Source organism: Suricata suricatta, chromosome X, assembly GCF_006229205.1.
Source record: "Suricata suricatta isolate VVHF042 chromosome X, meerkat_22Aug2017_6uvM2_HiC, whole genome shotgun sequence".
Lineage (NCBI taxonomy): Eukaryota > Metazoa > Chordata > Mammalia > Carnivora > Herpestidae > Suricata > Suricata suricatta.
The window spans coordinates 51,499,362-51,525,115 of NC_043717.1; the positions used below are offsets into that span (position 1 = coordinate 51,499,362).

The 25,754-nt window shown below is 35.3% G+C and overlaps 1 protein-coding gene across 1 annotated transcript in view; it reads right to left on the reverse strand.

Moving 5' to 3' along the window:
- Nucleotides 1–25,754, reverse strand: part of TEX11 (testis expressed 11) — a 229,182-nt gene that overhangs the window by 71,955 nt on the left and 131,473 nt on the right. The window contains exons 16-23 of the mRNA XM_029929661.1: nucleotides 25,368–25,470; nucleotides 21,703–21,827; nucleotides 18,870–18,955; nucleotides 17,843–17,899; nucleotides 14,122–14,162; nucleotides 12,762–12,848; nucleotides 9,108–9,178; nucleotides 7,576–7,692 (exon numbers count right to left, since the gene is read on the reverse strand). Of these exons, the coding sequence (XP_029785521.1) occupies nucleotides 7,576–7,692; nucleotides 9,108–9,178; nucleotides 12,762–12,848; nucleotides 14,122–14,162; nucleotides 17,843–17,899; nucleotides 18,870–18,955; nucleotides 21,703–21,827; nucleotides 25,368–25,470 (687 nt within the window). The remainder of the gene's footprint in view (nucleotides 1–7,575; nucleotides 7,693–9,107; nucleotides 9,179–12,761; nucleotides 12,849–14,121; nucleotides 14,163–17,842; nucleotides 17,900–18,869; nucleotides 18,956–21,702; nucleotides 21,828–25,367; nucleotides 25,471–25,754) is intronic.

The window sequence follows — 25,754 nt, forward strand, 5'->3', positions numbered from 1 at the left end:
TATTTAATACATTCCGTCAGGGACAGAAATTACATGCTGGTTTTTTATCCCCCTAGGAAGTGTGTCTTGGGTTTTTCCCTTATTATTTTCGTTACTTTTTTTTCCTCTTCTTTTTTTGGTGGTGGGGGTGGTTATGTTTAAATGAAGTTGCTTTTACAACACCAAAGACTTAATCATCCATTTCCTACATAAAAGGTAGCTACTTTTTTGCATGGACCTCAAGTATATTGTAGTACAGAGGTGGAATTTAAGGAAAGGTACTAAGCAGGCTGTGTTTTAGCTTATGGGCAAGTAATAAATTGTATCATTTATCTTGAATGTATCATAGATAAGCTGCTATATAACAATTGCCACTTCAGATAGCTGTGAAATTAGGTGATTGACTAGTTGTTACTTAACCTAATTTCTGTATAAGTCTAATTACATGAAATAGAAGTGGGGGTTCTGAGTTTTTACTTTGCTTTTCTGTTTGGAGTGTCATTGTAACTACTGTATTGTAAATGAGGGAAAATAATTGCATATGTTAAAAAAAATAAATAAACAGAAAAAAATGATTTATGAGATTGAGCCCCATGTCAGGCTTTGTGCTGACAGCACAGAGCCTGCTTGGGTTTCTCTCTCTCCCTCTCCCTCTGCCCCTCCCACATTCACTCATGTGTGCATGCTTTCTTTCGAAAATAAACTTAAAAAAAGAACTATCAAATCATCCTAAATTCCCCAGAAATCAATAAAGACTGACAAAACAAAGCACAAATAAAAGGGGAGAAGAGACCACGCTAAAGAAGGTAGGTAGTATGGATACTTGATTTAGGGGAGAAACAGATCATGAATGCTATGGAGGGTAGGGAACTGTGATTGTGGAGAAGGGGGAGGGAGGGAAAGGGAGAGGAAGAGAGAGAGAGGGAGGGTGAGAGAGGGAGGGAAAGAGTGAGAGGGAGGGAGGAGGAGAGAGGGAGGAAGAGAGGCACAGAGGCACATAGAGGAATGCAAAAGGAGAATGTTTCACCAAAGCCACTGGCTTAGAAAATTATAAGGGCTGAATTTCATGTTTTGTAACCAGTGGGCAAGTGTGAAGTTTATAAGGTCAGCAGGCTTGGCTGGGATAGAAAATGGAGGGCACTGCACTGCTCTTGGAGAGAAAGCAGGCAAATAACCTGGGGTTAGTGAATATGAAAACAACTATCTGAAAAACCCTGGGGCACACCGGAGGGAGATTATTCCTTCAGGCCTCCGTGGGAATGAAACAGCTAGCTGGAGCTGGATTCCCTTCTCAGCCCCTCAGCATAAACACTGAGCCACCCAAGGGATGCAGCTCATCAGGACGCTGGCTGCCTAACTTGCTTATACCAATTCCCAACCCGCTATGCGCTGGTGGGATTGTCCTTCTCAGTTAAGCTTGCCTCAGTCTCAGCACAGCAAGCCATGCTCCAAAAGACCAGTGCAAACCTCTGCGTATACATCTCCTAACCAGAGAGTTCAGTAAGGCCTCAGTTCTGGTGGAGTTGGTGTCAGGTCTGGTTTCACAAATAGGCTGAAGCGCACCTAATTTAAAACTTGCCACATTCAAGCCAAGGACCAAACAATGCCCACAGCAGACAAGGAGAACCTCTGCAGGCAAGTGGTCTAAAAGAGCAATCAAATCACAACAGCAGAGCACATGTGGCACATACTGGAGACACTCTCTAAAGTGTCATGCCCTGGGTACTACATAACCTCTTCTTCAAAAGGACATTTCAGGAGCAGGAGACATAACTGGCTTTTTGTTTCTTTTTTCTAAATTTTTTTAAATGTTTATTTTTGAGAGAGAGAGAATGAATGAGAATGAGCAGAGGAGGGGTAGAGAGAGAGAGAAAGACACAGAATCCAAAGCAGGCTCCAGCTCTGAGCTGTCAGCACAGAACCTGACATGGGGCTCGAATTTACCAACCGTGAGATCATGACCTGAGCTGAAGTTGGATGCTTAACCGACTGAGCCACCCAGGCGCCTCACATAACTGGCTTTCCTAACATACAGAAGAAGGCAGAGATTCAGACAAAATGCAAAGGTGGAATTTATTCCAAATGAAAGAACAAGATAAAGCCACAGGCAGGCTAATTGGAACAGACACAAGTAACATGCCTAATGGAGAATGTAAAGCAATAATCATAAGGTACTCACTGGGCTTGAGAAAATAATGGAAAACATCAGTGAAATCCTTACCACAGAGATAAATGAATCATAAATGAATCAGAGATGAAGAGTGTAATATACAAGATTAAAAACTGGCTGGATGCAATTAACAGCAGGCTGGTTAGAAGCAGAGGAATGAATTAGTGAACTAGAAGACAAAATAATGAAAAATAATGAAGCTGCACAAGAGAAAGAAGAATTAAGTAAGATGAGAACAGATTTGAGGAACTCAGTGACTCCATCAAATGTAGTAACATTCATTTTATAAGAGTCCCAGAAGAAATAAGGGGGCAGAAAATTTATTTCAAGAAATAATAGCAGAAAATTTCCTTCATATGGGGGAGGAAACAGACATCCAGATCCAGGAGGCACAGAGAACTCCCATCAAAATTAACAAATGCAGGCCATCATCAACACATACTGTAATTAAGTTGGAAAAATATAATGATAAAGAAAAAAATCTTAAAAGTAGCAAGGCAAAAGAAGTCCTTAACTTACAGGAGAAAACCCATAAGCGTAGGTGGAGAATTCTCAACAGAAAATTGGCAAGTCAGAAGGGAGTGGTATGACATATTCAAAGTACTGAATGGGAAGATTCTGCAGCCAACAATACTCTATCCAGCAAGGCGATCATTCAGAATAGAAGGAAAGATAAAGGGTTTCCCAGTCAAATAAAAACTAAAGGAGTTCGTAACTACTAAATCAGCCCCACAAGAAATATTATAAAGGATTCATTAAATTTTTTTAATGTTTATTTTTAAGAGAGAGACAGAGCATGAGCAGAAGAAGGGCAGAGAGAGAAGACGACACAGAATCCAAAGCAGGCTCCAGGCTCCAAGCGGTCAGCACAGAGCTTGACGTGGGGCTCAAACCCACAGACTGTGAGATCATGACCTGAGCCAAAGTTGGATGCTATACTGATTGAGCCACGCAGGCAATTCCTGTAAGGGACTCTTTGAGTACAAAGGAGAGACTAAAAGTGACAGAGACAAAAAAAAAAAAAAACAATGAGAGATAATCTCCAGGAACAATGACAGAAGTAATAAAAATGGCATTAAATACATATATATCACGAATTATTCTGAATATAAATAGACTAAACAATCCAATCAAAAGACATAGAATGTCAGAATGGATAAAAACAAACAAGACCCATTTATATGCTGTCTACAAGAGACTCATTTTAGACCTAAAGACACCTACAGATTGAAAGTGAGGAGGTAGAAAAATTTTATTACACACATGGATGTCAAAAGAAGGCCAGAGTAGCAATATTTATATCACACAAATTGGAAGTTTTTGTTCTCATACTGTTTTTATCCTGCTTTGGTATCAGGGTAATGTTGGCTTCATAGAATGATTTTGAACGTGTTCCCTCTATTCCATTATTTGTAAGATTTTGATAGATTGCCATCAATTATGTTTTTTAATGGTTGGTAGAATTCACCAATGAAACCATGTAGTCTTGAGCTTTTCTGTGATAGGAAATTTTTGATTCCTAATTCAACTTTCATTCTTGTTAACAGTCTAAGATTTCTTATTTCTTGGATTCAAAATTCATGATTCAATCTTGGTAACTTGTGCATTTTTAGGAATTATCTGTTTTTATTTTTCTAAGTTATCTTATTTGTTAGTATATAATTATTTATACTAATCTATTATCACAATAATAATTATCTGTTTGATTATCTGTTGTATTGTTTTCTCTTCCATTTCTCACTTTTGGTTTTAAATTTTTTCCTTAATGTAGTTAAAGCATAGACTATTTTGTTTTTTTGGAAAAACTGGTAATTACTTTCAATATTATGTTGCTGCTTATACTGGTCTCTATTTTTATTTCCCTCATCTACTAAATTTCAGCTAAGTTTCTTCTTTTCTACTTCTTTGTTGTGTATTGTTATTTATTTAAACTTTTTTAGAGGACTTTTTTTTAATGTTTATTTACTTTTGAGAGAGAGAGAAAGAGACACAGTGCAAGCATGGGAGGGGCAGCGAGGGGGAGACACAGAATCCGAAGCAGGTTCCAAGCTCTGAGCTGTCAGCACAGAGCCTGTTGCGGGGCTCGAACTCATGAACCGTGAGATCATGACCTGAGCTGAAGTTGGACACTTAACCGACTGAGCCACCCAGGTAGGTGCCCCTGAACTTTTTTCCTTAATACAAGCATTTATAGCATAAATTTCTGTCTAAAACCTGTTTTTGCTGCATCCCACAGGTTTTCGAATATTGCATTTTCTTTTTTTGTTTGTTTGGAGACATATTTTGATTTGGTGTTTGATTTTTGATTTAGCCCATTGCTTGTGCAGTAGTGTGTTGTTTAATGTTTATGCATTATATATGTTATATCTATAGTGAAAAATGAGAAAAAAAGAAACATCACCACATGCAAGACCTGTGGTACAAAATATCATATAGTCTACTATATGTGTAATTTGAATCCTAAGAGGAGAAAGGAGATTAATGGGACAGAAGAAATGTTTGAAGAGATAGCAGTCAAGAATTTTTTCAAAATTAATGAAACACATCAAACCACACGTGCAAAAAAGCTCAAAGAATGGCAAGGACAAAAAAAAAATTTTAAACCTAGATATGCTATATTTAAAAACTGCTAAAAACCAAATATGAAAAGAAAATCTTATAGGCAATCAGTGAGAAAAATAAGGTATCTATATACCGAATAAAGATGAGACTAACAGACTCCTCAGCAATTGTGCAAGCCCAATAGTGGAGTGACATCTCTAAAGTGCTAAAATTAAAAAGAATTGATGTAAAAAGAAAAAAGAAAAAAAATTAATGTTCCAAAGTCTATGCACAGCAAGACTATGTCTGAAAAATAAAGTAAAAATTCTTCTTCAGAAAAAAATTGAGGAAATTCAATAGATCTACATTACCTAAAAATTATTGATCAAGTTCTTGAGGCATAATAGGATATCAGACAGATTTGGATCTCCACAAAGAAATTAAGATTTGAAGAAGTACTTAAAATGTACATAAATACAAAGAACATTTTACTTCTATTTAATAGCTCTTAAAATAATTGATGGCCCAATCAAAAATAAGAACAATATACTGAGGGTTTATAACATATGTAAAAGTAAAATGTGTAATAACAATAGTACAAAAGATGGAAAGGAAAATTGAAAGCATATTAGTGTAAGATTCTTAGATTACATTCACTAATTATAATGTGCTTTAATATATTCTCAATTCTTCATTGAGCTTAAGGTAAGTACAGATTTCATTTTCACCTAAAATAAATAATCCTATTCACACATGTAAAGAGTGGAAAGAAAATTAAATATAGAAATACCATATGACCCAGTAATTCTGGATCACAAATAAGACAAAAACACTAATTTTAAAAGATATGTGTATCTTTATGTTTATCGCAGCATTATTTTATAAGATCCAAAATATAGAAGTACCCCAAGTATTCATTCACAAGTGAATGAATAAGATGTGATAACACACACACGCATGCACAAGGATATATTACACCTGCTATATTTTTTAAAGCATCCTTCACTTCCCTCTAACTCAAACTCAGGGAAGTAGAGACAATGTTGATAATATTACATATTCTATCTATATTCTTTCATCATCTAATTATTTGGAAAACTCTACTTCATGAGTATTTACAGAACAAGGAGTAGATAAAAATAATAGAATTCCACAAGTTTTTATTAGAGAGACAGCACCAAGGTCTAATTCACAGGGATCACACTTAGATGGTAATAGGAAGAAGTGCATCTTCAATGATTGATTCTTTCAAAAGCAAAGATGATTATAGAAGGGTTGCTAGGTTAGAGTTCTTAGGAAACAATTTATGCAGGAGAAAGAATACAGAAAAAAAGAACAGTTGTTGGAAAAAGACAAAACAATTAAAGGAATGAACTTGAGAGGAGTTTGTGAAATTTCCCTCACATCAATTTGATCTTTATTCACTGAGATATAAAATTTAACAAAGTCAGGACTATCAACTTAAGTGAAAAACTTTTAAAAAGTTAAAAGCAGTATGCAAAAATAAAATGCTATTAATATTTTTAAGTAAAGCAAAAGACCCTATTGCAAAGAAAATCACATTTACTCAATCTTGTTAAGAAGCAAAATGTTTTTGATTTTGCTCTGGGGCTCAAAGTTTTCATCTTTTACAATGAAAAGGTTTCAAAAGAGCCCCTTTATTCCTCAAGGATAAGGATTTTTTTCCTCTTTATCTCCAGTACCTAGCAGAGTACTTAGTGGTACTCAAATGGTTTTCTTTTTCTTTCTTTTTTTTTCGTCATTTATTTTTAGAGAGAGAGGGAAGGAGTGTGAGCAGGAGAAATGGGCAGAGGGAGGGAGCAGTGAGAGGAGGAAAGACAGAGAGAGAGAGAATCCCAAGCAGGTTCCATGTTTAGTGAGGAGCCCAACACAGGGCTCAATCCCACGACCCTGGGGACCATGACCTGAGCTGAAATCAAGAGTCGGAGAATCAGCCAATTGAAACACCCAGGCACCCCTCAAATGCATCCCTCAACAAGGGAACAGAAAGGAAGGGAAATATGTTGGCAGAGATGTGGTAACAGTTTGTTCCAGATCTGAAGAATCATATGAAAGAAAAAAATTAACAGAAGGAAGGAAATAAACAGCAGGAAGGATTTTGTACCATTTGGAAAGAAAAGCTGGCAAGTATGGGAAGTTGGGAAGTGCTCTTTGTCTAGGTAAGAGATAATAAGCAGACAGATCTAGATTTTAAAGTCATACCAAAATGCTAGTGGTCTAACTTAGAGACAATTTGCTTAGCTTGGAAGAAAGATGGTAAAAAACTAAAGACAAACCAATACTCTAGTCCATGGGAGACTGAGATAGTGACGGTATTTCTTAAAACAGATAAGGTTTACAAAGCTAAGAGTGGAATTCAGGCAAAGGCAGGAATTCTGTCTTCTTGTTAAAATTCAGTTACTGATAAAATATTTAAGGGTGTGGGCCAAAGAAAGCAAATGCAATTAGAATGAAGAAAAACAAGCCAAGTAAATAATCAGATGGCTATCAAAGCTGTGGAGGTAGGTGAATTCTTACTTAGAGAGTGTGTAAAAGGAAACAAAAATGAAAAATATCTCTTTCTTATGGGCCACATATGATTGCAGGGACACAATGATAAATAGCTAAGAACAGATTCAGAAAGGGTGGTCCATGGAAAGAGGCATTTTAAAAGAAGAAATATTCAATCTTTTTAAAAGAAGAGGCCAAGCCAAATGTGACCTTACTTAGAAAGGAATGAGCTATTACAAACCTTTGAAATCAAGATGCTGCTGGAAAGGAAGAAAGGATTCCTTCAAGAGAATCAGAACTGCATCAGGGAAGGCAAACACACCAAATAGCACACTAAACTCTTTCTTATGTTTTCTTTGAAGGTTGCACATTACCTGTTCAGAAGTTGTTGTAGCTTTTCTCCCTTGCTCTAGATCAACTGCAGCTGCCATAAGTAAACATGTTTTCTGTGCAATCAGAATTACTTGATCAGAAGGACAAAACTGGGACAGCTGATAAGAAATAACCAGAACCTCAATGAATAGTGCGAATTCCACCAGGTGAACACAAACAATCAAAATGAAAATCAGCAACATCCTGTCTGAATCAATACATTCAGCTGGAAAAACACACCTCACCTTACAAATGATACAGACTGGAACACTGATTTAGTTTTAATTTTATATTACTTTCCATTATTTTTAAGAACTTTTCTAAACATAAAAAGCTTCATGTCTTCACAATTTTCTTATCTTCCCAGTGATAAGTACTGTCATTTGGGCTTGTATTTCTATCTAGTGATTTACTTCTTGCTTTATGTCGTAATTTCTAAGTGATTTTTTCCCTGGCAAATAGATTTCCCCTTTGTACTGAAGAAAGCCAAAATTAGCACATATACTGTCATGTTTGAAAGAGACAATGTCAAATTTTGACAGGCATTAGGATAACCTCATCATTAAACCTTGTCCTCTAACTTTAGAAAAAGCTCCCATCTTTTACTGCAATAAATGACTAGGTCACTTGGTATTCTTACATAGAACCCTACTAGTACTATCACAAATGTTCAAACTAGGACTATTTCACTTACTTTAAATGGCAATTATACCTAAACTTTCAAAGACTTTCTTAAGCTCCCAAAATGTTTAGTGATCATAATCATCACTGTCATTGAATTAACAGCATTTCAAAACACTCAATCTCTCTAGGTATCAGATTACTTGTATACAAAATGAGGGAGTTATGCTAAATTATTTCTAGAGTCCATTCAAGTTCTAAACCTCTCAACATTTAATCTATATCAACACATCAGACTGTGTACTCCTGAATGTATAAGACAGATATTCTTAGCCCCTATTCTTTTATTCTCTCATTACTGTTATTTCCTTCCTGGCATTTAATCTCTGTACCTTGGAGGCTAATGACTATTTTAAAATGTTTCTAAGTGCAAAATAATCTTACAAATACTTACACAGAGAACCTGCTTTAGGTAAAATTATAAAGTAGGCCTAAGATTCATAGTATTCTTTGCACCTCCTGATGACCCCAGATACCTATGGACTTATAATCCTTCTAAAACTTCATTAGTTGACAACTTAGAGTATTCCTCTCCCAAAGAGAGTTATATTTTAATATAGGACTCTGAGAGACTAAAATTCCTTCAAAAGCAAAGGAATAAGTCTCTTATCCTAGAACTTTAGGCTCCCTGATTGTTGTTTGTGATATTTTGGTATGGGAAGAACTGCTTCATGTTTGCACATTGTACCCTATAGGGATCTAATTCTCCTTAGGTCATTCCTGTTTGGATGTGTATTCTAAAAGTTCCTAGTTTAAAAGTCAGTACCACTCTATATTTAGCCCTTGGTAATAGCCAGAGTGGACATATCCTTGCTGTGGTCTATTCATGAAATTCTTATTAGAAGAGACTTACCTTGTAAGAAAGGATCAAAAACTGTCTCATCATCACTGGCTCTTTGTCGCATTGCACAGCCAAATTCCAAGCTGAAAGTTAATAAATATGAAATGTAATTATGGAAATTTACTGTTTAATCTCTGCCACTATAATCTTGACTACCTACATCTTTAAAATATTAAAGATATTATAATACGCTGAGGTGTTTTTTGGGTTAAAAAAACTAATTTGAGATTTTTAGAGAATATTTTTCCAGGTAAATTTAAAGACTTCTGTCACTTCCAATCTTTGATTCTAGCCAATGACTAATGGAGGTAGTGCTGAATCTTTTATAAAAACTGGGGACATACAATATGTTCTTAGATGGAATAAATCTACCTAAAAAATAAGGATCACCAAGAAACTCACCACTGGAGTTGATAAAAGTGTGTTAAAATTCAGCAAACGGGGCAGAAGTTTTTTTGAGGAAATAATAGCTGACAACCTCCTTAATCCAGGGAAAAAGCATCCAAATCCATGAAAATCAACAAAGTAGGACAACATCAAGACATACTGTAATTAAATTTGCAAAATATGGTGATACAGAGAATATCCTAAAAAGAGCAAGACAAAATAAATCCCTAACTTACAAGGGAAGATGTATAAGGTTAGCTGCGGATCTCTCCACAGAAATTTAGCAAGTCAGAAGGGAGTGGGGGCATGATATATTCAACGTGCTGAATGAGAAAAATCTGTAGCAAAGAATACTCTATCCAGCAAGGCTATCATTCAGAATAGAAGGAGAGATACAGAGTTTCCCTAAACAAAAACTAAGGCAGTTTATGACCACTAAACCAACCCCGCAAGAAATATTAAAGGGGACTCTAACTGGGAAAGAAAGACCAAAAGCAACAAAGACTAGAAAGATTAGGGAAAATCTCCAGAAACAATGCCAAAACAAGTAATAAAATGGCACTATATATCTATCAATAATTACTGTGAATGTAAATGGACTAAATTCTAATCAAAGGCACAGGGTGTCAGAATGAATGAAAAAACAAGACCCATCTCTATGCTGCCTACAGGAGACTCATTTTAAACCTAAAGATACCTACAGATTGAAATGAGGGGCTGGAGAAGTATTTATCATGCAAATGGAAGTCAAATGCAAGCCAGAATAGCAATACTTATATTAGACACACTAAATGTTTGTTTAATATAATTTGTCAAATTGGCTTACATACACCACCCAGTGCTCATCCCAATAGGTGCCCTCCCTCAATGCCCATCACCCATTTTCCCCTCACCCCCATTTCCACCCTCAGTTTGTTCTCTGTATTTAAGGGTCTCTTGTGGTTTGCCTCCCTCCCTCACCGTAGACAAACTAAATTTTTTTAAAAAATTTAATGTTTTTTTTAAATTTATTTTTGAGAGATAGAGAGAGACAGCATGAGTAGGGGAGGGTCAAAGAGAGAGGGAGATACATAATCTGAAGCAGGCTCCAGGCTCTGAGCTAACTGTCAGCACAGAGCCCGACGCGGGGCTCAAACCCACAAACCATGAGATCATGACCTGAGCTGAAACCAGACACTTAACCAACTGAGCCACCCAGGCGCCCCAACAAACTAAATTTTAAACCAAAGACTGCAATAAGAGATGAACAAAAAAGATACTATCCATCAAGAAGATCTGACCATTGTAAATATTTATGCCAACATGGAATATCAAATATACAAAACAATTACTAAGAAACATTAAAGGAACTCACTGATAATAACACAATAGTAGGGGACTTCAACATCCACTTAGAGCAATGGACATATCATCTAAGCAGAAAAAAAAGGGAATAATGGCTTTGAATAACACACTGGACCAGATGGATTTAACAGATATATTCAGAACATTTCATCCTAAAGCAACAGAATACACATTCTTTTCAAGTGCACATGAGACATTCTCCAGAACATATCACATACTAGGTCAGAAATCAGGCCTCAGCAAGTACAAAAAGACTAATACCATACCATGCATAATTTCTGACCACAACACTATGAAATTTGAAGTTAAGTACAAGATATAAAGTGGAAGGACCACATATACATGGAGATTAAACAACATGGTATTAAAGAATGAATGGCTCAACCAGGAAATCAAAGAAGAACTGAAAAAATACATGTAAACAAAGGAAAATGAAAACACAATAGTCCAAAACTTTTGGGATGTAGCAAAAGTGGTCTTAAGGGGGAAGTGTAACAATACAGGCCTACCTGAAGAAGCAAGAAAAATCTCGAATAAACAACTTAACCTTACTCCTAATGTAGCTAGAAAAAGATAAAAAGGGGCTCCTGGGTGGCTCAGTCGGTTAAGCCTCTGACTTCGGCTCAGGTCAGATCCCACGTTCGTGGGTTCGAGCCCCGCATCGGGCTCTGTGCTGACAGATAGCTCGGAGCCTGGAGCCTGCTTCCGGTTCTGTGTCTCCTTCTCTCTCTGCCTGCCCCCCTATGCTCTGTCTCTCTCTGTATCAAAAATAAATAAAACATTAAAAAAAATTAAAAAAAAAAAAAGAAAAAGATAAACAAACGAAGTCCAAAGCCAGCAGAAGAAGGAAATAATAAAGATTAGAGCAGAAAGAAATTATATACAAACTAAAAAAAAAACCAGTTTAACAGATCAATAAAATTAGTAGCTGGTTCTCTGAAAAAGTTAATAAAACTGATAACTCCCCTAGCCATACTTATCAAAAAGAAAAGGACCCAAATAAATAAAATCACAAATGAGAGAGGAGAAATAACAACCAACACCACATACACAATGGAGTATTAGCAATAAACAAGAATCTTGCCATTTGGAAATCTTGCCATTTGGAAGGATGTGAATAGTGCTAGAGACTATTATGCTAAATGAAATAAGTCAGAGAAAGACAAATACCATACAATTTCACTCAGATGTGCAATTTAAGAAACAAAACAGATCAACATAGAGGGAAATAAAAAAAGAGAGGTAAACCATGAAACAGATTCTTAACTATAGAGAACTCAGGGTTACCAGATGGAAGGTGGATGGGGGGTGGGTTAAATAGGTGATGGGTATTAAGGAAGGCACTTGTTGTGATGAGCACTAGCTGTTGTATGTAAGTGATGAATCACTACATTCTACAACTGAAACTAATATTACACAATAGGTTAACTAACTGGAATTTAAAAACTTGAAAAACATTTCAGTAAAGAACACGGTACACTAGAATCAAAAGCTGACAAAAATTGCTGGAAAGATTCACATCTTCCATAGAGCACTGGAAGACTCCATTAGACAACATTCACATAATCTTCACAATGGAAAAGGAAAACTAAAATTCAGTAAAAGAAGTATTGGAAAATAACTTTTCAAATGTCCAAAAGATCAAAGTCATTGAACTTTTATATGGTTTAAATGTCTGTTATTTTCCATTATTCCCATAAGCTTTTTTAGAAGCCAGATCAATGTGTTTATTCCATTTTCTCCTAGAGTCCCAGTAAACCCTATAAAGCAGAAAAAGATTCATGTAGGATGAGTTTACTTTGTGATATTGCTTGTTAATTGTTCTGGATTACTGTAGTAACTGCCTTCACAATTTTTGTACTAGATTTTAGCCAAAAGGCTGAGAAGAAATGGACTCCAAAATATTCTATACATAGCCAAAGAATTTCCTTTTACCTATTTTTCGAAACCACTGAGCTTCATTAACCGTTGAGTCTTCAGTCAAGTTCTTGTCATGAAAAGACTGAGCAATTTTCAGGAGTGCTGCATTGAACAGAAAGATTTTATATTTGAAGTCTTTTACTATAGCAAAATTGCTAATACTGCCTTAAAAATTCAAACATGAGTTTGATATTAGAAAGTTCTTTTAGTGTATGTGTGCATAGGCCCATACCAAAAGTAATTAAAATGACAGAAAGCATTACCAAACCTCTGAGAAGCTGTTAACTCAATATTTGGGGAACAAACACATCTTTGGAGACATTTATATTTTTAATTAATCACTCAACACCTGAGGCAGAAAGACAGTATTTACATGTAAGAAAACTAAGAGTAGGAACAATCATCAAAAAGACTGAAATGGAGGTAAAGAACTGGAAGAGTACCAACTGGTTGGCATTAATACTTACTGGGCTCCCATAGCAAGCTCAGTAAAAAAACAAAACATGCTGTCATCATGAGAAGGCATTCATTACATACCCACACCCCCTTCTGATAGTAAAGAATACCCACAAGCAAAGTTCAAAAGCTATTAAGCCACTTTTTTTAATGTTTTTAATTTATTTTTGAGAGACAGAGAGAGACAGCACCAGCAGGGGAGGGTCAGAGAGAGAGGGAGACACAGAATCTGAAGCAGGCTCCAGGCTCTGAGCTAGCTGTCAGGACAGAGCCTGATGCAGGGCTCGAACCCATGAACCATGAGATCATGACCTGAGTCGAAGCTGGACGCTTAACCGCCTGAGCCACCCAGGTGCCCCTTGTTGCAATGTGTTTTGGACAAAAGGAAATAGGTACATGGGTAGTGGAAATAGGAAGACCCGTTAGGCAAAAGAGACAGTGAGTAAGAAAGCACAGAGTTGGAAAAACGAATTTGCTGTGGCTAGGAGGTTAGCTTGAAGTGCAGAGGGAAGAATTATTAATAGAGAAGAGAGATGACGGATTTGGGTAGTTAGATAAGTTTCAAAATAAGAGAATAAACAATCAGGATTTGATTCAGAGGGCATGAAAATTAAGTGGAAAGAAGGAGGGAAAGAAGGAAGCAAGGAAGGGAAGGAGGAAGGAAGGACATAAAATGTCTTTAAAATGAACTGGAATAAAAAGAGAGCCGAAATCACATTTGGAGATGAACATTAGTGATGACAAACTCTTCTCTGCTTGTGAATAAAGAAACCAAAGTAGACTGCTATGGCAAACATTAATAAAAGCATGAAGCTTAATTCAAACATGAAGTTTGAGTCTGTGTGCTCCATGTACTTGGAGAATTTAATAGAAGCCAGAGGCAGGATGAAGGACTGAAAATAACCAAGATGATATTTACCTTTATCCAAGCAAGCCAAAAGTCGATCCATTTCTTTCTTCCTAAAAAATAAAGAGCATTTTCTGAGTGTTCCAAAGCTTTACTTTCAGAAAAGTACCAAAAAGAGACCCCCAGAGAGCTGTACAAACACAATGCAAAACTGTGAAGTTTATTGTTCGAGGCTCCAAACTATCATTTCAACACCTCACTATCGGATACTGTTCCTCATTTCCTCATTCCCCAGTGCCCTCACAGTTTTTTTTTTCCTCTTTCTTCCCCTTCTACTCCCACTCTCAGCAAAGCAGTTCAAAGACTGGTAAGGTTTTATATGACAGAGTTACATAACTTGGGAGCAGACAGTGATCTTTGTGATTTTCAAGGCTTTTTTTTTGGAAGAGGGGGAATTGGAATTCTTATTTCATTTTTTTAAATGTTTATTTATTTTTGAGAGAGAGAGGTGGAGAGGGAGAGGGTAGAGGGAGAGAGACACAGAATCCAAAACAGGCTCCAGGCTCTGAGCTGCCAGCACAGAACCTGACATGGGCTTGAACTCACGGACTGTGAGATCACGACCTGAGCAGAAGTCAGACGCTTAACTGACTGAGCCACCCAGGCGCTCCTGGAATACTTATTTCGAATAAACTTTTATGAAAATCTCATATACGAGGAAAGATACAAGTTTAGCTATTCTGGTTGAGCCAGTGGTAGGTAGAGGCCTAGAGCCTCATCTTCTTGGAAAACACTGAGGCAGTGCTACAGAATTTCCAGGGTTCTGAGGAATAGATTTTAAAAACCACTTATCCAGTAGAGACCCTTTATTTTGCAGATGAAGAAACAGATCTGGAAACAGGGGATGATTTGTCCAAAGTCATGCAATTAATGACAATTTCAAGGCTACCTCACAGGTTCTTGACCTTTTGTCAAACTTCTTTAAAGGGGTATATATAAATTTTAACACAGTAAAACGTACCATTTTATTAAACAAAGGAATCAATATGGAAGTATTGGCCAACTCGACTAAGGAAGTTAACAGGAGATAGGGTAGAGCATACTATGAGACTGGCCTCATCTCTAGTATTATAATAAAAGTAGCAGCTTTCTCAGGGATAAATATTAGAAGTCTGGTTCTTATGAAGTAACTTCTTAAAGTAAATTTAGTTAATTTGAATTTCATCTGATCTAAAGTTGACTTATTTAATTCAGTGACTATATAAAATAATCTAGTAAGGGTCCATTAATGCAAATAAATAATGTAAATAAGAATGAGGACCTGGAAAGGGATGTATATAGTCTAAGAAACAAGTTGCTTTGAAAAATTTTAGCACACGAACTGTTATACTACTTATGTAGATTATGCTAAATGAAAACCATGGAATTTTTAGAAGAAAAAGGAACTTTAGAAATTACCCAGTCTAGCTTTTTTTAACAGATGAAGAAAATAAAGCTTAGAGAAGTTAGATAAATTGTTGTTGTCTAATGTGAACCAGAGTTAGTGAAATAGCTGAAACAAGAACTCAATTCTCTGACTCTTCCACTGAATTAGGCTTTTAAAAAAACCAACAACTCTATTTGTTAAATAAGGTCCTGACTGCTATCTGAAAACACTGCTCGCAGATGTTTTTTATTACTATATTTACTTGAAAACAATAAAGGTATAAGTTTAACCAATTCTGTAATTTATCATGAATTTAAACAGGAGTCCTTTCCTTTCCCAATTTCCAAATTGGCTTTAATGAATGGGGTTTGACTATATGCTACAATCACACGGAGTATGAAATGCATGTAAGACCACTGCTAAATATCTTCTTGCAAAGAACTGATATTCAGCTATTTCAATAAACTGATGGATATTATATGTCACATACCATCCTAGGTTTCAGAGACAGACAAATACAAATAGTTCTAGCCCTCAAATAGCTCTTATAATCTATTAGCTATGTTTAGTCTCTGAGTCTCCTTTTCTACTAAAAAAAATTTTAAGATGATTTTGTAAAGTTTTTTTTTAATTGGAGTTGACACATAATGTTACACTCTTTTCAGGTGTACAACACAGTAACTGGACAAGCCTATACATCACACAATGCTCACTACAAGTCTAGCTGCCATCAGTCACCATACAATGCTATTATCATACCATTCGATTTTTAAATTTTCTATTGTGGAAAATTTCCAAGATGTTTTATATGTTAACAGATAAATGAATCCCCATGTACCAATTACCTAGTTTCAATAATTATTAAACTCATCATCAATCTTATTTCAGTTATACTTCCACCCACTCCTTTCTCTCCCCTACTATTCTGAAGTCAATTCTAGACATCACATCATTTCATCAATAAATATTTTAGGATTTGTCTCTAAGAGACAAAAATTCCTTTAAAAAACATAACCACACCTCCATCATATGTCTAAATATTAATTTCTTAATATCATCAAATATCTGGTAATTATTAAAATTTCCAATTGTCTCAATATGTTTTTTATTTTTAGTTTGATTGGGTTCCTTTTTAATGTATTCATATAACCTATAAAGAAGAGGCAAAATTTACATTATAAAAAACATTATGACATCAGTCATATCAGTCAGACATTTCCCAAATAATTTAGTTGAAAAAAAAGGTATTGCCTCCAAGTACAAATTACATATAAAGGAAAAGCAAAGCATAGATACACTATTACAGAGTTTTTATCTAAGCAGAGAATATAGAGATGAATGATTACTTCTCTAAAAGTTATCCCTAATCAAGATCTTGATAGGGTTTTCTTTCAAATCATTAGGAGGTAGTGGATTTTGTGAATTAAAAACTGGTGACCCAATTCTTCCATCAATTGTTAAGTTCTTGATGTCTTATGCCACAGAAACTGTGAGCAGAAATATAGTTGAATACACCCAGCTGACCTGTTACAGATTCACAATCAATAAGCCAACCAGGTTATATATTTCTGTGGGAAACTAAGAGATATGACTATATACATCTCATGTTAAGAAAGGGGGAACTAGCCAAAGTGGTTCAGTCAGTTAAGCGTCTGACTTCAGCTCAGGTCATGATCTTGCGGTCCATGAGTTTGAGCCCTGCATTGGGCTCTGTACTGACAGTTTAGAGCCTGAGGCCTGCTTCGGATTCTGTGTCTCCCTCCCTGTCTGCCCCTCTCCTGCTCACACTCTGTGTCTGTCTGTCTGTCTCTCTCTCTCTCTCTCAAAAATAAATAAACATTAAACAAATTAAATGGGTAAATTTAAAGAAGGGGGAACAAATGCAGTATCATAGTAAAATCATAGGTAATACTAGTAAGGGCATGGTACTCTTTTATTTGAGAGAGAGAGAGAAAGGGGAAGGGAGGGGCAGAGGGAGAGAGAGAATCCCAAGCAGACTCCATACCCAGTGCAGGGCCTGACACGGGGTTTGATCTCCCAACTGAGATCATGACCCAAGCTGAAATCAAGAGTTGGACATTCAACCAACTAGTCACCCAGGAGCCCGTTGGCACTCTTCTTCGAAGTGTTTTCACATATTTATTCAACCCTGCAAAGTAGGTACTACTACATTCTTATTTTACAGATGGGGAAACAAAAGCCCAGGTTACAGATCTAATAAGCTGTGATATGATCCCAGGAAGACTGGCCCCACAGCCTATCTTAATCTTACCCACAAGACTAAACATCTCTCAGCATAAGGTTTATACTGAAAGTTACTGTAATTTTTCTAATGGCAAACACATCACTTCTACTGAAATAACTTACCTGCTTTCAGATTGTACCATTTGAGAAACTTTTGGAAGAATGAGACAAAACAAATACCTGTATGATAAAGTAATACAAAAATTATGCTTAGGAAAAAACATGTGAAAGAATATTTATCATGTTATTAACACCATGTTATTAATTTTGATTATCCCAGGAGGCAGAAGTGAGGAGAGGGTAAGGAAGAGACTAAGTTTATTTTTCTCATAGATCTCTGTATTGTTTTAATGATTGTAATGAAAACATATAAATTTTATAATTTTAGAAGAATAATTTAAAAAAATAATTTAAAACAAAAGTGTTGCTTATATACAACAGCCAAGATATGGAAATAACCTAAGTGTCTATTGAGAAATGAATAGAAAAAGAAAATGTGATATTTACACACACACACACACACACACACACACAGAAATATTATTCAGCCATATAGAAAAAGGAAATCCTGCCTTTTGTGACAACATGGATGGAATTTGAGGGCACTGTGCTGAGTGAATAGAAAGACAAATACTGTATTATCTCACTTACATGTTGAATCTTAAAAAAAAAAAGCTAAATTCACAGAAAGAGTGTAGAATGGTGTTTGCTAGGAGGTGGGTGTGGAGGAAGTGGGGAAATGTTGGTCAAAGAGTACAAACTTCAAATTATACGACGCACAAGATCTAAGGCTATAATGTAGAGCATGGTGAATATGGTTAACAATATGGTATCATGTATTACATATTTGAAAGTTGGGAAGAGACTAAATCTTAAACATTCTCACCAAACCCAAAGAAATTGTAATTTCTTGAGGTGATGAATATGTTAACTAATTCTGTTGTGCAAACCATTTTGCAGTATCAGGTTATACACCTTAAACTTACACAATGTTATTTGCTGATTATATCTCAATAAAGCTTGGACAAAATTTAAAATAACAGTTGGTAGAGTAGGCCTGATCACATCAGCACCATTTTGACAAACCTTATAGATTAAGAATAAGATTAACAGGAAATCCTTTCACATCTACAGGATGTTAATTACTTACTTTAAAGCAGAAAGGACTTGTTGTGAGTCATCTGAATATCGAGCTAAATATTCCAAAGCTTTTCCTGCCACAATTTGTAGCCCCTTCTAAATAGGACAAATATAATATGTTAAATTATATCTCAAAGTGATACTTACAAAATGTTATCTAATGGCAAGAAAAAATTCTGAATGTGTTCATTTTTATTATTTATTATTTATTTATTTATTTATTTATTTATTTATTATTATTAAAAGAGCTAATGCAAGATGGTAGAATGAAGAAATAACTCATTGACAAAAACAGATCAAGTCACGTTGGCCCCAGAAACCAACTCCTCGCTATCCATAAAAACTTACTGCCTTGCCAACACTGCCTTGAACCCACTGGGATGAATTTTATTGTTCTCTTTATCCCAGTTTATTAGCAGTACTGAAAAGAACCCAGGACTCTCATTTCAAGCACCCCAATCATGATAAAGCTCTATAAATCCTTTCTTTTTTCCTCTTTTCCCATTTCTCCCTAACTCCCCCAATGTTTCTACTATGGTCTCTGAAGTTCAGTTCATTATCATCAAAATCTTCTCTAGGAGCAACATCTTCCTCTGTATTCTTTCTATAATGGAAATCTAGGTCCCACCAAGGATACTGCTTCCACAAAGCCCTCTCAAGTAGTGGTGGTTTTTCTCTGATCTCTCTTCTACCCATAGACCTGGAGATGGTGCAGGTGTCCTTTTTTTTTTCTTCACTGTTTTAAAATTATTCTCCCTTCTTTCTCCCTAAACTCCCCAGCTTTGAATTTCCTGTCATCAGATTATATCACCCACCACTCCTCTCTGTGCTAATTTACCAGTTCTCAGGCCATTTTTTCTTATTTCTTGATGACCTATTTATTGCACAATTATTTTCTTGAAAACCTATTCCTATCTTAGTTTTTGGCACTTTCAGTATATAGATAGATGATCCTCCTAATATCCTTGTCTCTTATTTCCTTGAACTCTACTCCGTCAATTACCTTACCTGTTCACTAGCATATTCATCAATGGGACCCTGTCATTATTATTAAGAGTCTTTTCATGTGTCTGTTGGCCATCTGGATGTCTTCTTTGGAGAAATGTCTGGTCATGTCTTCTGCCCATTTTTAAACTGGATTGTTTGTTTTAGGGTACTGAGTTGCATCAGTTATTTATATGTTTTGGATACTAACCCTTTGTCAGACATGTCATTTGCAAATATCTTCTTCCATTCCATACATGGTCTTTTAGGTTTGTTGATGGTTTCCTTCACTGTGGAGAAGCTTTTTATTTTGATGTAGTCCCAATAGTTTATTTTGGGTTTTAGTTCCCTGGCTTCAGGATACATATCTAGGAAAATGCTGATTTAGCTGATGTCAGATGAATTACTGCCTGTGGTCTCTTTTAGCATTTCTACGGATTCAGGTCTCACATTTAGGTCTTTAAATCATTTCGAGTTTATTTTTGTGTATTGTGTAAAAAAGTGATCCAGTTTCATTCTTTTGCACGTATCTGTCCAGTTTTCCCAAGACGGTTTGATGAGACTGTCCTTTTCCCATTGTATATTCTTTCTTGTTTTGTTGAAGATTAATGGACCATATAATTGTGGGTTTATTTCTGGGTTTTCTATTCTGTTCCATTGATCTATATGTTGGACCCTGTCAATACTAATGTTTGCAAACCTTCCATACTCTCAGTCAGGGCTGGGACTAGGGTGAGCTAGATGACTGATGCAAGTGAGCACAGAGGGTAAAAAATTTAAGGAGGCACTCACTCCCAGGATCATGCAAGAACTAACTGCACTTGCATGACTCAGAAAGTGAGTGCTTCCTTAAAGTGCCTCATTTCCTCGCCCTAGTCCTGCACCCTGCTCTGCTTCATATATTCTACTTTCTGACCACTATCTCCTACCTTTTTAATTCACTCCTTTCTATTCACTCTAGAAATCCTTCAACGGCACTTAGACCTCCAATCCATTCATGTTACTAATTTTTCATTGTCTCTCATCCCCTTGATGTCCTCCTCCACGGTCAGTTGAAATTCCATGGGGATTTATTATAACCACTACCTTGTTCCTTGATTTTCCTACTCCTCTTTTGCTTCATTGTATTCATTTGGCAAAACTGCAAGCATGTTAAATCCAACTTTCCACTGACTTTTGTGCCTAAATCCATGCAGCTGAAAGTGGCTGGATAAAAACCTGGGTAACTATTTGTTTTATTTTAAAACTTCATCAAACAGGTCTTAATTCTTACTGGGAAAGCATCCCACACTACTCTTGTCATTTACTTTCTTGCTTTTCTGGATGATTAGTTTATACTTTATCCTAATTTCTCAAACTCCCCAACACTTTCTCTCCCATTCTCACTCTCAGGTGATGACTTTATTTTCTACTTCGTTGAAAAAACTGAAGCTGTCAGAAAAAAAACTTTCAGATTCCCATTACCACATTTATTTACACACCAGGGACCATACCACATACTCTAACTTCTCAACTGCTATCATAGATGAACTACACATATTCTTTCCGAAAGCCAATCCCTGAATTTATACACTGTGTCCATCACTTCCTTCCTGCTTGGACACTGCTCTCACAATTCTCCCTTTTCTTTCTTACAATGTCAACAGTTTGTTCTCTTACTGGATCATTTCCATCAGCATATAAACATTCTCATTAATCTTGTCTCAAACAAACCAACCAACCAACCTCTGATCCTACTTCTCACACCAACTACTGACCAATTTCTTTTCTTTGTAGCAAACTCTTCTAAGGAGTTCCATTAATTGTCTCTTAAAATCAAAAAGAAGTAAAAATCTTATAGATAAACACATAATAATTACCTCTAGAGCAAATTGGGCAGCTAAACTAAGAAGCATGACAGGTGACTCTTTATCCACACATAAGGCATTCTCTTCTGGTCCTACACTTATTATTAATGTCTCTAATGTATCAATTGCCTGCAAAGCTAAAAAAGAAGGAAAGAGTTTAAAAAAAAAAGGAGATACTCAATAACTATCTAGGGTTAATTATACCACAGTGACTTTGGAATTCATTTTAAGAACAGTAATAGCTTTAATATATTAGTTAATTTTCATAAATACATCTAAATTGCTAAGTATGTCAGAAAAATGCCCAACTGAGCAATTCACCATGTGAATTCATCCCCTGGATACATCTGCAAAAGTGACAAAAACATACAAGTATGTTAATCCAGCAATTTTTTAAGAGTACAGTACAGGAGCAACCTAAACTCCATCAATGATGGATGGGCTAAATACATTTTGGTAAAATGGAATAGAAAACAGAATGAAATTGAAAAATGAATGGTGGTTATTACATTCAATTATGTATCTTAAAGGTAGACTACAATAAGTTAAGTGTATGTACTATAGAACTTAAGTAACAATTAAAATAACAAAACAAAGACAGTAAGGCAAAAATTGATATAAATATAATCATAAAAAAATACTCAATCCAAAAGAAAGTAGAAAAAAGAAAAATGGCAAAAAAGAACAGATGGGACAAACAGAAGACAAATAACAAGATACTAAATTTAAACCTAACCATATCAATAATCACGTTAAATATAAATGGTCTATATGACTCAAGTAAAAGGCAGATAGTCACGCTGAATTAAAGAAAACAACTTTCAACTGTATGTTACCTATAAGAAACATACTTTAAAAATAAAGACAAATTAGTTGAAAGAAAAACCACGGGATAATGCATACTATGGTAAAGGTAATCAAAAGAAAGCTGGAGTAGCTATATTAATATCAAACAAAATGGATTTCAGAGCAAAGAATATTATCAGTGACAGAAAGTTATTCCATGATAATAAGGAGTTAATTCATTATGTGAACATAACAATACTAAATGTTTATGTCTCCAATAATAAATTTTCAAAACACAAGAAGCAAAACATTCTAGAACTAAAAGGAAAAATGAACAAATCCAAAATTATATTCAAAGATTTCAGTACCTTCTCTTAATTGATAGAACAAGTAGTAAATCAGCCAGGATATAGTACACTTTATACTATTAATCAACTTGACCTGAATGATGTTTATAGAACACTCAAGCAAACACTAGTAAAATGTACATTTTTCTCAAGTGCACACTGAACATTTATAAATAAAGACAATGTCCTGGGCCACATGGAAAGCCTCAACATAATTAAAAGTATTCAAGTCACATAAAGTTATGATCTTTGACTACATGATTTAAAATTTACTACATAGCTAAATTAATTAAGATAATGTGGAAGTGGTATTCAGATGAATAGATCAGTGGAACAGAATTAAGAAACCAGAAAGAGACCCAAACACACATATGACAATTGATTTTCTTTTCTTTTCCTCTTTAAAGTTTTATTTATTTATTTTGAGAGAGAGAGAGAAAGAGAGAGAGCACAAGCAGGGGAGAGGCAGAGAGAGTGTAACAGAAAGAGAAAGAGAGAAAGAGAGAGAGGGAGAGAGGGAGAGAGAGAATCCCAAGCAGGCTCCACGCTGCCAGAACAGAGCCCAACAGAGCCCAAACTCATGAACTGTGAGCTCATGACCTGAGCCAAAATCCAGACTTGGATGCTTAACTGACTGAGCCACCCAGGCATCCTGACAATGTATTTTTCAATAAATGTGCAAAGGTAATTCCATTAAAAATATAGTTTTTAAATAAATAATGCTGGAAAAAATGATGCCAAATGACTAGATAGCCATGTGCAAAAAAAAATAACTTTGGTTCATACCTTAAATAAAATACAAAAATTAGTATGAAATTGATCATAGAACTAACCATACACTTAAACCTATAAATTTTCTAAAAGAAAATAAAAGAGGAAAATTTTGTGACTTCAGATTAAATGAAGATTTCTTAGGTATATTACCAAAAGTACAATCCATTAAAGAAGAAAAAAGATAACTTAGACTGTCAAGCTTCTCATGACACTGATATGAAAATAAAAATAAAAATTTGTAAAACATATCTAGAACATATAAAGAAATTTCAAATCTCAATAATAAAAAAGTTCCCTATATCTCAGTAAATATTATTTCTTCCCTAGGTTCTAGCTACTATGATATAAGATTAATAAAACATATAGAGATGGATTTTTAAAAAACCAAAGTTCCCTACAGAAAACTGGTTAAAAGTTTTATACACTCTGCCAAAGAAGAAATATGGATATCAAATATTAGACATTACAGAAATGCTAGTTAAAACCACAGTAAGATACCACTACCCAACTATTAGAATGGGTGGAAATTTTTTTAATGGACAGTTCAAAGTGCTGGTGAGGATGTAGATCAACTAGAATACTAATACATAGCTGGTTAGAATGTAAAACTGTATAGCAACTTAGGAAAACAGGTTGGCAGTTTCTTACAGAATTAAAAACACATTTATCATACAACCCAAAAATCCAATTCCTGGAAATTTACCCTAGAGAAGTTAAATCTTACCATCACACAAAATCTGTAAACTGATGTTTATAGCATGTTTATTCACACGCATCAAAAATGGAAACCATCCAAACACACTTCAAATGGTGAATAAATAAACTGTGGTACACACATACTATAGATGACTACTCAGCAGTAAAAATGAACTACGGAAACACAACAGTATGAATAAGTTTCAAATGCATTATCCTAAGTGAAAAAAAAAGCTCAAGAAGGTTCATACTGTATAATTCCATTTATATGACATTCTGGAAAAGGCAAAAGTATCCGTTGTTCCCAGGACTATAAGTGGTAGGAAGGAATGAAGACAAAGGAGCCTAAGGTAATTTTTGTCCTGTATCATGATTGTAATGGTGGTTACATGACAGTATATACTTGTCAAAACTCATAGAATTATTCATAGAATTATTAATACAAATAAACCTCATAGAATCATATACTAGTAAATTTTACTCTTGTATCATCCATAAACATGCCTTTAAAAATGGTCAGAGATAACTGGGGAAAAAAATTAAGATTGAGCTGATTTTGTTTAAGAAGTAAAATTATTTTATCTTAATAGAATATGACAAGGTTTAATAGGAAATCTATTTTGGGGCGCTTGGGTGGCTCAGTTGGTTGAAGCATTCGACTTTGGCTCAGGTTCATGGGTTCGAGCCCCTCACTGGGCTCCATGCTGACAGCCCAGAGCCTGGAGCCTGCTTCAGATTCTCTGTCTCCCTCTCTCTCTCTGCCCCTTGCCTGCTCGTGGTCTGTCTCTCTCTCTCAAAAATAAACAAACACTAATAAAAAATAAAATAAAATAAAATAAAATAAAAGTAAGCTGGAGACTTTGTCTAACACAACGCTTAACTGAATTGGGTTTGCAGTATAAACTCCCTCTTACCACACAGTTTTGTAAACTTAATTTTTAATTACATAGGAAAGCTAGAATATAGAATGTACAACTCCACTGTCTTAAAAACAATATTTTTTCCTTTACAGTACAAAAGGATTATTATTATTTGTATTAACGGTCAAATATAATTAATAAGTAATATTTATACCTCTGGTAGAGTTTTGCTCTAAAACCGCAATCTTGAATATATAAAACTGAGTGAAAATATTTGTAGGATCACGTCGTTCAGCTTCTCTCACTGCCACTTTAGCCTGAAAAAGAGAAATATTGCATCTCTTTTGTAAAAGTAATAAGGAAGACTTTACCATATTTTACTAATATTACTAGCATAGTCCCAATGGCTGAGGATACTCATCATAAAAAGAGGTGATTCTAAGTAAAATTTTTAAAGAACTGTTCTCTTAAAAACACTAAAGAAACAGTGAGTTCTGTTTATGGCAATAGGGTGCATGTCGGACTAACCCCTCCTACTGAAAACAATGAAAAATGTTAGATGACTTTTTTTTTCCGATTCCAAAGCAACTTACAAGACACT